Genomic DNA, 13,358 nt, shown 5'->3' on the forward strand with positions numbered 1-13,358 from the left:
ATCAACTATATGATAACAATGAATCAGTGAAACACTTGACGATGCAGAAAGGATTTATTGTTATTGAAACAACACAATAATACATCAGTGGTAAAGGGTTTACAAAAACACTCACTCACTCTCTCACTCACTCAGTCTCACTCACTGACCTGCAGTGGAACACGTGCTCTGGATTTTGGATTCTAGTCTTGTGTGCAAAAAGGTAGACGAGTGTTTTACACAAATACTTTTCACAGGCAGAAATAGTGTGAGTGCTGCAGGAATGAGTCCTAAAACCCAGAAATGAGTTGTCAATTTTGCAGAAGTCGAAGTGCTCGAAGTCAATGTTTTTTTTTTGAATGGGATATTAGTTAGATGGCTGAAATAAGGTCTGTGTTTAACACAAGCTGGAGAGATTTTCATGTTTTGTTCTACGACATAAAATACGTCACACTTTGCTGAACAAAACGTGTAAGTAAGTGAAATGTTTGTTTTCCACAGAGCTCATTTTCTGCAATAATCCTTCATTTATAAACAATAATTTGTCCAGGAGAACCGGGGCGATGCCAACTTCCGGGTTGGCCTACAAAATCATCCCTGCAGCACTCTACTGTCACAGGTTGGTGTAAACGGAGTGGGTGGAGCCAAAGAACCAGTTTATCGAAGTACAAGTCAGCAAAGCATTTTGTCTACAAGGACCTTCCTTTTTCCATTTTATCATGAGCATTTATAATTCGGAGGGTCAGCAGACTACTGGATTTATGGACTTTTGGAGCTGTCTTTTTCGGCTGCAACATTTATTAAAATCTCTTTCCAGTTTCTCAAGATCGCCCAGCCTGCCTTTGAATAAACTACACTAAACAACATTGACATTGGCCTTTTGATCTTATTTTAAGGCTTCTGGTAGCTGGGCATCCGGATTTATTAAAAAAAAAAATCTTATCAAGTGAAAATCACTTACTGCTTAGTTCAAGCAAAAGAATGCTCATCTGAAAATGTTTTCATTTAAATCTGATAAGGCATCACACTGAAAAAATGCCACATCATGGACCAAAGTGTTGGTTGACAGGAAATTTGGACCTGATGGCAGTGCTTAATAAAAGGTCAGAGGTCACTTAGGGTGCTTTCACATCAGGGACCCGGGGAGTGCACTTGTCCCCAAAGTCCAGTTCGTTTGTTTGATGTGAACGCTCCGTACCGTACTTTGGCACGGTTCGTCGATCCGTGTCTGAGTCCACTTGAAAAGGAGGTCTGGAGTACGGTGCATGTGTACTCGGGTACGGTTCGCATCAGGTGTGAAAGCCAACTGTACCAAAACACGGCAGCGGACCGCTATTTAACGTGAGTAACGTTCGCAGTCAGCGAGTAGTTTTGAAAGGTCGTGCTTTTTTTCAACGCCGCCGGTCTCCTCCGATATCTGTATACATCTAAATCTGTATCCGCCTCCGATGAACAAGAGCTGCTCAGCTGGCAAAGAGAGACAGCGAGGGATAACGTAAAGAGCCGGCATATTTTCACATTAAACTCTGTGAAATAAGAGTTTATTTCGACCAAACCAGAGTGGGTGATTGTTGGAAAGACTAACGACGACGGTTTTGGTGAGTTTTATTTTGTTTCTGTCAAGTTTGAATGAAGTGTTTCACGATGCTCCGCCGTTAGAACAGCTGATCTCAACATAAACAAATACACGTGGATGATAAGTGTACTCGGGAATGGAATAACTTTACTAATATGAAAGCTGAGCGGAGAGTGGGTACGGATCAATCTTACCCAATATGAAAACGCCCTTAAATTATTAGCAACACCCTCTGGGATACCATGAATATCCACAACAAATTTCACGGCAATGTGGTTGAAATATCTTTGGCTCCACTAACTCCAACAAACTAATGATCTCTCTGCCTCCAGAGTAGCTCTGCATTAGAGCTAAGACTACAACCTACGCAAAGAAAGAATACATTGACGTTCACACACACATTTACACCAACATTGTAACTACAGTCAGTATCATACAGGAAAGATCAAAGTAGTGCAAAACCATAAAGATGGGCCTTTTTTAGAAATGAGCTATCACAAGGAGAAGGGATTTGGCAGAGAATACGAAGGCATCACTGAAATCAAATGTTTGCCCACGCAGCATACAAACCTTCCACAGAGGGTTTCAAACATCAGTTCAGTTTGTGTTTGAGACCAGAGAATTAGGATAATCTCAATACATCTTAATCAGACTCTATTGTAAAAAAATACCTCAACAATGTAATCTTGATTTTATATTGACTTTTGGGTAACAGTCAGTGGTTTGTGGGTAACAGAGGAAAAGTAAGGCCTTTCATTAAACACTCAAACATCCATGCCCTCATAAACAGAGTAAGGGAACTCAAGGCAATGATAATACTGTGGGGGTCCTTCATATAATGTGGAAGAAGCATGGCACTGACATGCACAGAGGAGTTCAGAATTGATAACAGACGTGTTATCTGGTGACTTTGACCCACTTTCATGCTTCTAGTAGCCAGAAAAAGTCATTCTTTGGCTCCACCTATTTAGATTTTAAATTGCATTCATGAAGCATGAGGAGAGGCTGCTTTGGATTACAGACCCAATGGCATGTGTGACGTCACATTTTTCCAGCTAAACATAGCTTGATCCAAACACAGCACGCGTGGAGGAAGTGGGATAAATGTTGAGCAGGATAAAAAACACTGTGGCTTTCAGATAATGTGGCGATGCTGGAGCTTTGGACACCAGTTAGTATCTGGATACAGAAGACAGTGGACTGTCTTAAACCTGCAGGATGGGAAAAGAGAAGAGCATCGCGGACATGTTAACTTCTCTCAAACGTTCTCTCAAACGTTCAAACCAAAACCTGGTCCAACCCTGGTCATTGGTGTGAAAGGGGTATTAAGAGATGAACTGGAACGCTGACTGCGAGCCAGGCCTCATCAGTGGCTGACCTCACTAATGCTCTTGTGGCTGAAATGGAGCAAATCCCTGCAGCCAATCTGGTGGAAAGTCTCGCTCTCAGAAGAGCGGAGGGCTGTTGTAGCAGCACATTCATTTTCCATTAAAAAAAAGCTTTGATCACTTGTGATCCTTAAGAACAATACTAATATACATGGTACCAGAAGTTGACCACTTTAATGAATCAGAACTAATTGTTAATAAAAGGTAATTGATATTAAACCCTAGTTTGAAGTCTCACAGATTCACCATATGATAATGGAATGCTGAACAGAGCCATGGGAGTGTGCGGTGTGTGTGGAGGAGCCGAAGGGCCATATTATTATTAATGTCTGGGCTTTTTTATTAATATGCTTACCTTGTGGGGTCCTCAGTCAGTGAAAAACCTCCAAGAATGCTGACCACATTTCTTCTGTTGTCAAAGCCTCCGAAGCTAAGAGTCACCTGTTTGCAAAACAAACAGAAAATACACACCGTTCAACTTCAGCGCAGAGAGCAAATGATGAAAAGGGGCTTGGGAAAAAAACACAATCAATCATATTTTTGGATGCTAATATTATTCATAAGGTTTGTACAAGTTACTTGCTGCTTGACATTACCTAACATTATAAGTTACAGTAATATCTAAATATTAAAGAGGACATAAAACGTGCAATCTGATTTTAACAGCAAATTTATTTTCTGAATTTCTACCTAGCTAGCGAGCGAGTCGTCACGTTGGAATGATGTCATTGCATACGTAACAAAGTTGTTTTGCCCTCAGCGGTGGACGGTCAGACGGTCAACAATTTGGGTTAAGAAAGTAATATATTGTTCCAAAAGTAAATTATTTTGCCTTACGTTGGTTCGTGAAGGCTATGATATTTTTTTTTTTATTTACCACTAGACACTAGGCGCCTTTTTGGCAGTTAATAGTAAAAAAAAAGTAAACAGTGTTAATCCCACCGTCATAATAACATGATACAAGACGCAATGCTTACATTTGTCATGTTTGTAATATAATTATCGATTAAAGTGGAAATCCATTTAGTAAATCAGCTGAACTTGGTTGACTGCTTCAAGTCTGCTTTAATGTTAAATTGTTTACCTTGTGTGGCTTATTCAAACTAATGAATGCATGCTATCGTATCCTGACGGATTTGTCTCTGGCGTACACAATTTGAGACGTCACTTCCTTCTCCGAGCTCGGTACCGGAAACGTTGGGCCCAAGCCTGGAGCTCTACAGCTACTAGACCCTTCTCCAAAATGCCAGATTTGACTGACACATTTTCTCAAGGTCTCTCAAATGTCATACCATACACAAAACCACACACACACTCACTCACCTGCTCTAGCACAGTGTCAATGGGCAGCTTCTGTAGGTTCTCCAGGTGAGAGTGGAAGAGGTGTGTGTGTGTCATGGGCACTTCCAGCAGCGCTTCGATGATGTAGCCGATGGTGCAGTCGTCCGGTAGTCGGATCTTCTCTGCTGTGCTGATGAAATTCCCCAAACTGAAACCAGAGAACAGAGTTTTTCAGCCTACAGAGCCTGTCGACGTGTGCGTTTCACACCAACAGCAGCAGCAGAAAATAAGGACTTATTTAGAAGAGAGTTCATTTAGCTTTGAGAATATCAGTGAATGTTCAGTGGACGTTTGACGCAGTTTGTGCAGAAATAAACGCTGCAGCTCCTCCAGACAGACAGAGGTTTGCCGTGTCTGGTTTCCTGCCGCTGAGTGAAGTGACAGCGGGGGTTAACTGCGGAGAGAGTAACGTTATCGACTCCGGCCCAGGAGACCAAAACTACGGTGTCTCCCTTGTGCCTTCCGACCATGGTCGGGAGGCTGAAGCAGGAAAAGTTAACACTAGGATCAACATCGGCCGGGCCTTCCATTCGTGGAGTGACCTTCGTTTGACCGATGCTCGTTCGTGTCCACGTAGTGCGAGCACAAGCGCGAGCAACTGACTGTCGTTGACTTAACTGCCACAGGTGTCACTGTTAACAAGCTATTTCTGATTCTTACAGAGAGTCTCTTTAAAATTGTGCTTTTGTGTGATTCTTTGTGGAGGAACTCTGTTTTACAGATCTGTCGATTAAATCAACTAATCAATTAGTCGACTAAGAATTTCTTTGATCGAGGACAGCCCTCGTAAAGACACTTAGAAATGTCCATGGTCCATGACCTACCTGGCCCACGGGCTCATTTTCAGTGCCAGGCCTCTGCTGATACAGAAACCTGCTCCTCCTGTGGCAAACCAGAACTTGACAGACACCTGAAATGAGACGAAGGCAGCCAGATCAGCCAGCTTGTTAAGGGTGGAACAGCTATATTTGTCACTAAGTGGATGCAGGATCCTCCTAATGAGGTGTAAGCAGACTGACCGATCCGTCACTCTTGACCCTCTCTGCAGCCTCTATAGGATGATCCAGACTGGGCCGGCCCAGGTAGACATCCTGGCTGTGGTGGTAGAAGGAGAGCAGCCGCAGCAGGCTGGGCAGGATCACGTAGTTATCGTCATCCATGTGGCAGAACCACCTAAAACACACACACAGACACACACACAGTCAGCACTGTAACAAACTTTGAGTGGATATGTGTCGGTGGCTTGTAATCAACTCGTAGAAATATCATGTTTGAGTTGGTTAATTAACCGTTTGTTGCATCCCAGCTGTTTAACGAGTCTGTTCCGATCACTTTTCACTCACTTTTTCTGCGACTCGATGAACTTATCGTACTCCACAGACATCTTGCAGCACAGAGCCTGGCGGGTGTGAGCTGCTGAGCAGTTAGTGTTGATGATGTTAGCTCCTGGTAAAGAGACAGCAGAGCACAACACGGTTTAATTCCATGCTGCTGTGTACAGCATCGTATTGGGGATTTGATATGTTGGTAGCAGATGGTTCACATACAGTTAGGGATGGCTCAATACCACTTTTACATGTCTGATACTAGGGCTGGGACAATCCACCTATCTCCCGATTCGATACCATCACGATACTTGGGTGCCGATTTGATAAATATTGCGATTCGATATTGCGATTTGTTAACTTTTTTAACACTAGACCATGGGAAAAAGTAGAATCATACACTTCTAGGGACTTTTACTTTGGAAATTAATACAGTAATTAAAATGAATAGAGAATATTTGATTTTCAGCATGTATGTAGTCAGAGATGTCCTGAAGTCAGACATGCCCACTTTATGATAATCACATGCAGTTTGGGGCAAGTCATAGTCAAGTCAGCATGCTGACATAGCATATTTGTCCACTCGCATGTTGATAAGAGTATTACATACTTGACAAATCTCCCTTTAAGGTTCATTTTGAACAGATGAAAAAATGTGTGATTCATTTGCGATTAAGTGTGATCAAATATTTTAAATGATTGACAGCCCTAATGTGAACATTCTTCTTCCATCTGCTTTGTTTGAAAAATGTGTACTTGCAGCCATACACAAGACTACACATTCCTGATACATTACAATGCAAACACTATGACACAATTCTTGGCTGTACGTCTGCACATATTCCTGTAATCTACAGTATATCAGATGTTATTATCTACAAGGCATATTGATATACTTCAGACATACAGTCTGAAGTATATCATCTGACGACAAGGTCAACTTGACCCAGATACTGTTGTGCATATTTAATCAAATTTGATTGGCTCACTTTTTTGTGTGTCCTAGCCGTATCATACTAATGTTTATTCTGATTTGCTAGGTCACTCTATAATATGGCTATACACAAAACATGTTGAATTTCACTCTCATTTCTTATGAGAACTGTCCCATCTTCTTACCTGTTCTCATCCGCAGCTCCTTGTCCTCACCGTCAGTGAATATGTAGGTCTGAAACAGACAAAGACGCACTGTTAAGCACACATTCATGCTCTACTGGGGACACAATGAAGTGCTCCATTGTTTTCTCTCGTAGACGAGGACGTGTGTCAACGTGTTTATAGCATGAAATAACTAATCAAAACCAAACTTAGCAGAAAAATGAACACTTGAACAAACATCAGCGTGATAACAACTACTTAAAATGACAGAAACCATCTTTGGGAAAAATGTATTTGACATGTATACTGTGACTTTTTAATTTGGCCCATGTCCCATCTGCTAACATGGAGGGGGCGGGCTTTATGACCTATATACTGCAACCAGCCACCAGGGGGCAATCCAGACGTTTAGGCTTCACTTTAAGGGAGCTGTCACGTCATCCATCTTTAGAAACAGTCTATGAACAGAGCTTTTACAGACAAAAGACGTAAAGGTTACCTGCTAACACTGACGTGTTTGATCAATGAGCATCACTTATTTAATCTCAAGTGTTTTCCGCAGACCTCAGTATGGAGAGTTAGTCATGTACAATGTACGGCAGGCAGAGACAGACATGCTAGACCTCTTCAGAGCCCTGCAGGCTTTAACCTTCACCCACCCACCACCTAATGACACGGCCTGTTAACCTTGTTAACCTTGACCTTGGGCTTCTATTAAATAACCATCGTCTTTCTCTTTATGTGAAGTTACCTTCTCTACACACCACACAGACTGCTACAGTGGAAGAGCTACACTGACATATTTACACTAAAGCAGCTTTTAATTTTACAGGCAGTTGTAAACTTGAGGAGCAGACTTTATTGACCTAACCCCGACAGAGAGAGAGATAGCTGTGTAGTAAACAGCAAGGCCTAATGCGCTCCTGATGTGAACAGCCAGGCTTCAGCTCGAGCGACGATCACCATTGCGCGGCCCGCCGCCACTGTCTGGGTTGCACATGGTTGGTTACGGCCGATAGCTAACACAGAACAGACTCACAGTGGAGCCCTTTCACAGCAGACCTGGACTCAAGAGCCAGTATGAGCAGAGAGCTGTTGATACTGGGAGCACAAACTAAACTGGATCCTCTCTGACTGGGACATTTGTGGGTGAAGTGGGTTCAGAGTGTTTCTGCCGTTAGACCTCCTCCTCCTCTCTGAGGCTCTTTGTCCGCCAGTGGGACTTATAATTGCTTTTAATAGCTCTCGATACACAGCTGGTCACAGTGCTTTCTGTGATGGATAATTAGAACTTCATATGAGGTACTTAGGACTACTTTAACCCTCTGAGACCCACAACAGACCCCGTTTTGTCTTTTTTAGGGGGAGTTACAGGGAGTCTTTCGGGGCAGATAGCAGGTCAACAGTAGATGTCACATAGAAGTGGTGTACATCATCTGAAAGCTGGGAACCTGAAGATTAATTTGAGATGCTGTTCAACACCTTGTGTCAAATTCTTCTAGTCATAAATCAGAAATATTTAATTAATTCTCTCCTCTCTACTCTTCAGATTTAATCGATTCACGTTTGCCGACCTCACGCAATTCCCAGTATGATAGTTCCACTCACTTCAGCCTGAAGAAAGGTCTAGTCTGACAAAAACAATTAGTGAATAATATTCCACGCCTTCTCAGTGTTGGCTTAAAAGTTAAGTTTGACAACGGATTCCAAGGTCGCAAATTAACTGTCAAGCTCGAGTAAGTATAACACTCATCAGAGTCAGAGCTGCGGTGTAGTGAGTGATGGGTGTGTGTGTGTGGATACGATGGTGCACGGCGGTTGGTGGGGCAGAGATTACGTCATTGAGAGAACGAGCACGGCAAAGTGTGCTAAGTGTTTTAGCATGTGTCCCCACAGCTTCAGGTTGCTGTGGAACTTCCTCTCCTGAAGCCCAGGCCAGGACTGCCATAAGGGAACATACACACAAACACTTCAATTTAAGTAATAGGGGTCTTATCCAGAGCGAAGAGTAACAAACGATCATTGAAACTGTAGAATAATTCTAAATACTAATGACCTAAAATGAACCTATAAACAACTTGGTTTTAATATAGAGGGGATTCTGACACTTGGCAGATAGATGAGGGCTGAAATCAAGATTTACTTGCTTATAAATGTCCTGTGGTTCCACTAAATGTCAAACGAGCACAAACTAACAACGTCACAGAGGAATCTCTGATAATAAAGCCAACACCCTAAAAACCACCCAAACAACAGACAAGCGAACAGACAAGAGCCAAATCCATTAGCACTAACATCACTGTATAATCGTGAATTCAAAATAAACTGGGGGACTCCACATAGTTGTGAAGTGGTACGGGCTGCAGGAATGTGTTTCTATGAGAGCTTCTTATTCATATATAGATGTGCTTGGAATTGTATGACCTGCTGTCAGTATGCAGCTGATATCTTTAATGATCACAACTCGTGATGAATTATTATAGTGGGCTCATTAACTCATGTACCACACCCCTGAGTGTATGGAACGTGATTATATCTCTTTAACTACCACGGAATTTAGCAAATGCATTTCTTTGGGTTATGGTTTTGGGCGCGGAGCTGCATATGATTTATTATTGCCGCCAGGAGATTATGTGTTCGGTCGTGTGTGTGTGTGTGTGTGTGTGTGCATCTCTGTCTGTCCACGGCTAATCTCGCATGCTGCTGGACCCATCAGCCTCATACTTTTTGTGCTCATTTTTGACCGTCAGTTCGAGGACCTGTCATGGTTGCAGTGACTCACACTTTTTGAAAACATATTTTTATTGAAAACATATTTAATTAACTGTTTTATACCGTCATTGACTGCTGACTCCTCACGACTCTTAACTTGCCTGCTTCAGTTTGAACTCTTTCTGTTACGGATTATAAATTGTTCCTCTCTTGATTTGCACGCCTAGGTGAGGTAATTGCATGCAAACTGAACCGAGCGCGGACTACAACAGAGCGTGTCTTTAACTTAACTTTAAAAAAAGAATGAAAACTGCCCAATGCAATTTGTTTGTCCAACAAACAGTCGAGTTCTCAAAGATATTCACTTACCAATGATATAAAACAGAAAAAACAGCAAATTTGAGAAGCTGAAACTGCTGCTAATTACTTTACCCTGATTTTTGAAATAGTTTACTATTTTCTGTCAATCAACTAATCCTTTCAGCACTACAGTATTTGATTGTGTAACTGTTATATCCCTCCGGATAGTCCAGCCATAGAGTGAGCACAGGCCAGTTGAGGCTACATCCAAAACAATAAAGAACTCCGGCTCTCCTCACCTGTTCTATAGCTTGGGAAACCCAGGTCTGAATCAGCAGCTCCAGTCTGGACTTGTGGTACTTCCTGGTAGTCTTCACTGCAATAAAAATGTCCTTAAACTCTAACGGGTCCCGTGACCTAGACCCTGAAAATCTACCTCCCTTTCCTCCAGGGAGAGCTCCTCTTTTGGAGTCCGTCCACCTCTTGGGACTCTGGATATCATTCCCGGTATCTTCGGTCTCGATGGATCTCCCCTGCCCTGCTGAGCTCCTCTTCAGCTCTGAGTCAGAGCCAGTTTCCCATCCGTGGACGGGCACTCCTGGAACCCTGACATGGTGCGATGGGTCCGGTCTGATTTGGGGTCGTGGCTGAGGCAGGTCTACCTGGCGTGCTGGAGGCTGGAGGGCAGGGATGAGCAGAAGCAGGAGGCCGCAGAACGCAAGGGAAGTCAGGAAACAGAACTTGCTGACACCCACTGAAGCTATGTGCATCCTGACTGGCCAATGGAGCGGGTTCATTAGCCTCCAGGGCTGCAGTCACTTCCAACGCCACTCTGTCCCATCCTCACACCATCACACAGAATCCTGCAAAGACAAAAAAGGGAGAAGATTCCACAAGGTATTTAGAGACATGTCGATACGCTTCAGATTCATTCAGTTCAGGGACCACGTGGAATGAATCAAATTATTCGGGGTCAACCGGTCACTACAAAGACATGGAGCAGTTTCAAGCTTCTGAAACCTTCTTTCTTTACAATAAAAGTCAAAGCTAAACAATGAAATTCACTATAAAGCTGTGTAAAGTCGAGGGGGAGCTGCAGATTCAGATGATAATTCTCTGTAGGATCATCACTGTGAGAGAATTAAAAAGTTATTTCCAGTAAACTTTTAAGGAATTATTAGGAAATTACAGATCCGTAATATAAAGTGTTACCTTTACTTGTCTACTACTTGTGTTGCAGAACCAATCATAGCACTGACTTTACTGTCTTTCAGAGACTCTAGTAGGTTCAATTTCAGGGCTAGACGCAGACATATGAAACTAGAAAAACCTAAAGAATCAATTGGTACCAACCATATCTTGCTACCATATTAGGAAGGAAGCTAAATAACTCTCCAAAGTAAGGCTAAATTTTAGCAGGAAAAACTGTCATGGCCATTTTCAAAGGGGTCCCTTGACCTCTGACCTCAAGATATGTGGATGAAAATGGGAGTCTCCTCCTTACAGCCATGCCCACTTTATGATAATCACATGCAGTTTTTTTCATGCAGTATAAATGTGTTATTTTTGCCTATTCTAAAAATGGTGTATTTGAATACTTCTGCATACTTGGGTCCCCAAACAGTCTTGAATCACATAAATTGGGTATCACCGTAAAGCTGAGACTCTTGTGGATCCAATGAGCCCAATTCAATTCATGTGTGATGATGTTAGGCCCCGTAGTAGCCATTTCATTGTAGTGAGACCATTTTTTTAAACTTGACCTCACTGTTTAAAATGACCTGTGGTGACCTCTAGGATAATCACAGCCTCATGAAACTTTACAGCCACAAACTAGAGACCTAGAGCATTCAGAGGATGGATGGCTTTCCTAGCTAGATCGACAATAAGGGGGTTTCTGAGCAGTTTACACAACAGAAGTGCTCGCCATCCAAACACAGAAAAATGCAATTCTTGCAGAAATGTCAAAATGTCAAAAGTTTTTGAACCCAAATCACAGCATGGCTTTTTCTATGGTGTTCCTCAAGGTCTTGGTGTCTTAATGTGGTGTTCTGGAGGGATTATTGATAATTTTTAATACATTCTCGATAGATAAAAAAAATGCTTAAATTTAGCACCAAATCTGTGTAACAAAAGGTATCAACACAAAAATTGCTGCAACAACTTATGAGACATAATAGAGCATGGGAATGACCATCGTATACTTCCATCATAATGTTCTAAACCCTTATATACTTTTTAGAATAATTAATTAATTCATGTTTATTTGTAATTAATGACTAGAACAACTTGACACAGTGCTGAGCTGCATCTTAAATCATCTCCAGGTTCTCAGCTTTCAGATGATGTACACCACTTCTATGTGACATCTACTGTTGACCTGCTATCTCCTCCTAAAACCCCCTGGACCCCCCCCCCTAAAAAAAGACAAACACGTCCTTGAAAAGTATAAAATCTATTCAAATACATGCTGCTTGAAGAATTACATCTATGCCGAATTGAAGAGTAACATAGTTTGAATCCTTATACGATTTAACCTCATGTTTAACTGGACAAAAAAGTCAGTCTGTAACAAGTTAAACACTAAATGGACAGATTTCCAGGTGGAGTCTGGTGTGGTGTGTAAACAGCTTTAGAAAGAGTGGCAGAGGGACCTGCAGCAACTTACCAGAGAAGATCAGAGGACACAACATTTGATGTCTTTTGTCCAGTATGAAGAGGACGGAAGCATAAAGCTTTTACTGAAACACAACTAACTTACTGGAGAAAATAACTATGTTGAATGATGAACCTAATAAAAGCCTCCGGATCCACTGCTCCACTCTTCTGTTTTGTTCCGACGTGACTTTAAATATAACGAAGAGTTTTTCCTAGGTCTTCTTCCGTCCTCTCGGGTCGAAAAGTTAAACAAAAATTACCTCCTAATGTCGTTTCCTAACTAGTTTTCCTTGACCTCGATGGAAAACGTCCTGAGGTCAAGGAAAGAGGATAATTCAGGATGACTTTAGGAGAAGACAACAGCGGTGTTCAGAGAACCCCACTGCACTTTCCACTTCTTCTTCTTCTTCTCTGGTTTCTGGCGCATCGCAACCAACTTTAAGCAGCATACCGCCACCTACTGTACAAGCGTGTGTAACATCATGTCATTCTCCTCCTATGTGTATGGCACTAGAGCCCTCTATTGGTTCTGGGCTGTAATAACAACCAACAGTCCCTTCATAACAAAAACCTTTCAGCAAATTCAAGTGCTCTGAGAGAAAACTACTTCTGCAGCTTCTCATGGCTCTGTTTTCATAATGACTGACTTTTTATTTTATTTTTTTTTAAAGTACAATAAATAACAATATATACTGTACATACATACTGCTCATGCCAGGGGTAAATTATTATTATCCATAATAATAATAATAATAATAATTATTAAAAAAAATATTACAAAATCAGAATAGATTCTCATCGGTCCATAAGAAATTTGTCAAACACATAGTTAGTTTTGATTGCCTTCTTATTCTTAATGTTTCTTATCGTGGTGCCATATTGTCTCAGTTATTGATAAAAACGTTCAAAATTAGGTTTGGAGTCCGCCCATCTCTCCAAAATCAGAATTAACTGTACAAAGAGCATATTATCTTTTTCCCT

General features: G+C 41.8%; 1 protein-coding gene across 1 annotated transcript; it reads right to left on the reverse strand.

Annotated features, from left to right (window-relative positions):
• Positions 1-35: 35 nt before the first annotated feature.
• rfng (RFNG O-fucosylpeptide 3-beta-N-acetylglucosaminyltransferase) lies at positions 36-12,803 on the reverse strand. The gene is made up of 9 exons (XM_037755601.1): positions 12,388-12,803; positions 10,019-10,582; positions 6,729-6,777; positions 5,628-5,730; positions 5,304-5,457; positions 5,109-5,194; positions 4,267-4,432; positions 3,299-3,384; positions 36-2,766 (listed from the first exon to the last, which is right to left on the reverse strand). The coding sequence occupies exons 2-9, from the start codon at positions 10,514-10,516 to the stop codon at positions 2,691-2,693; spliced, it is 1,218 nt and encodes a 405-aa protein (XP_037611529.1). The 5' UTR covers positions 10,517-10,582; positions 12,388-12,803; the 3' UTR covers positions 36-2,690.
• Positions 12,804-13,358: the final 555 nt, after the last annotated feature.

The sequence above is a fragment of the Sebastes umbrosus genome, chromosome 20, assembly GCF_015220745.1.
Source record: "Sebastes umbrosus isolate fSebUmb1 chromosome 20, fSebUmb1.pri, whole genome shotgun sequence".
In the NCBI taxonomy this organism is placed as follows: Eukaryota; Metazoa; Chordata; class Actinopteri; order Perciformes; family Sebastidae; genus Sebastes; species Sebastes umbrosus.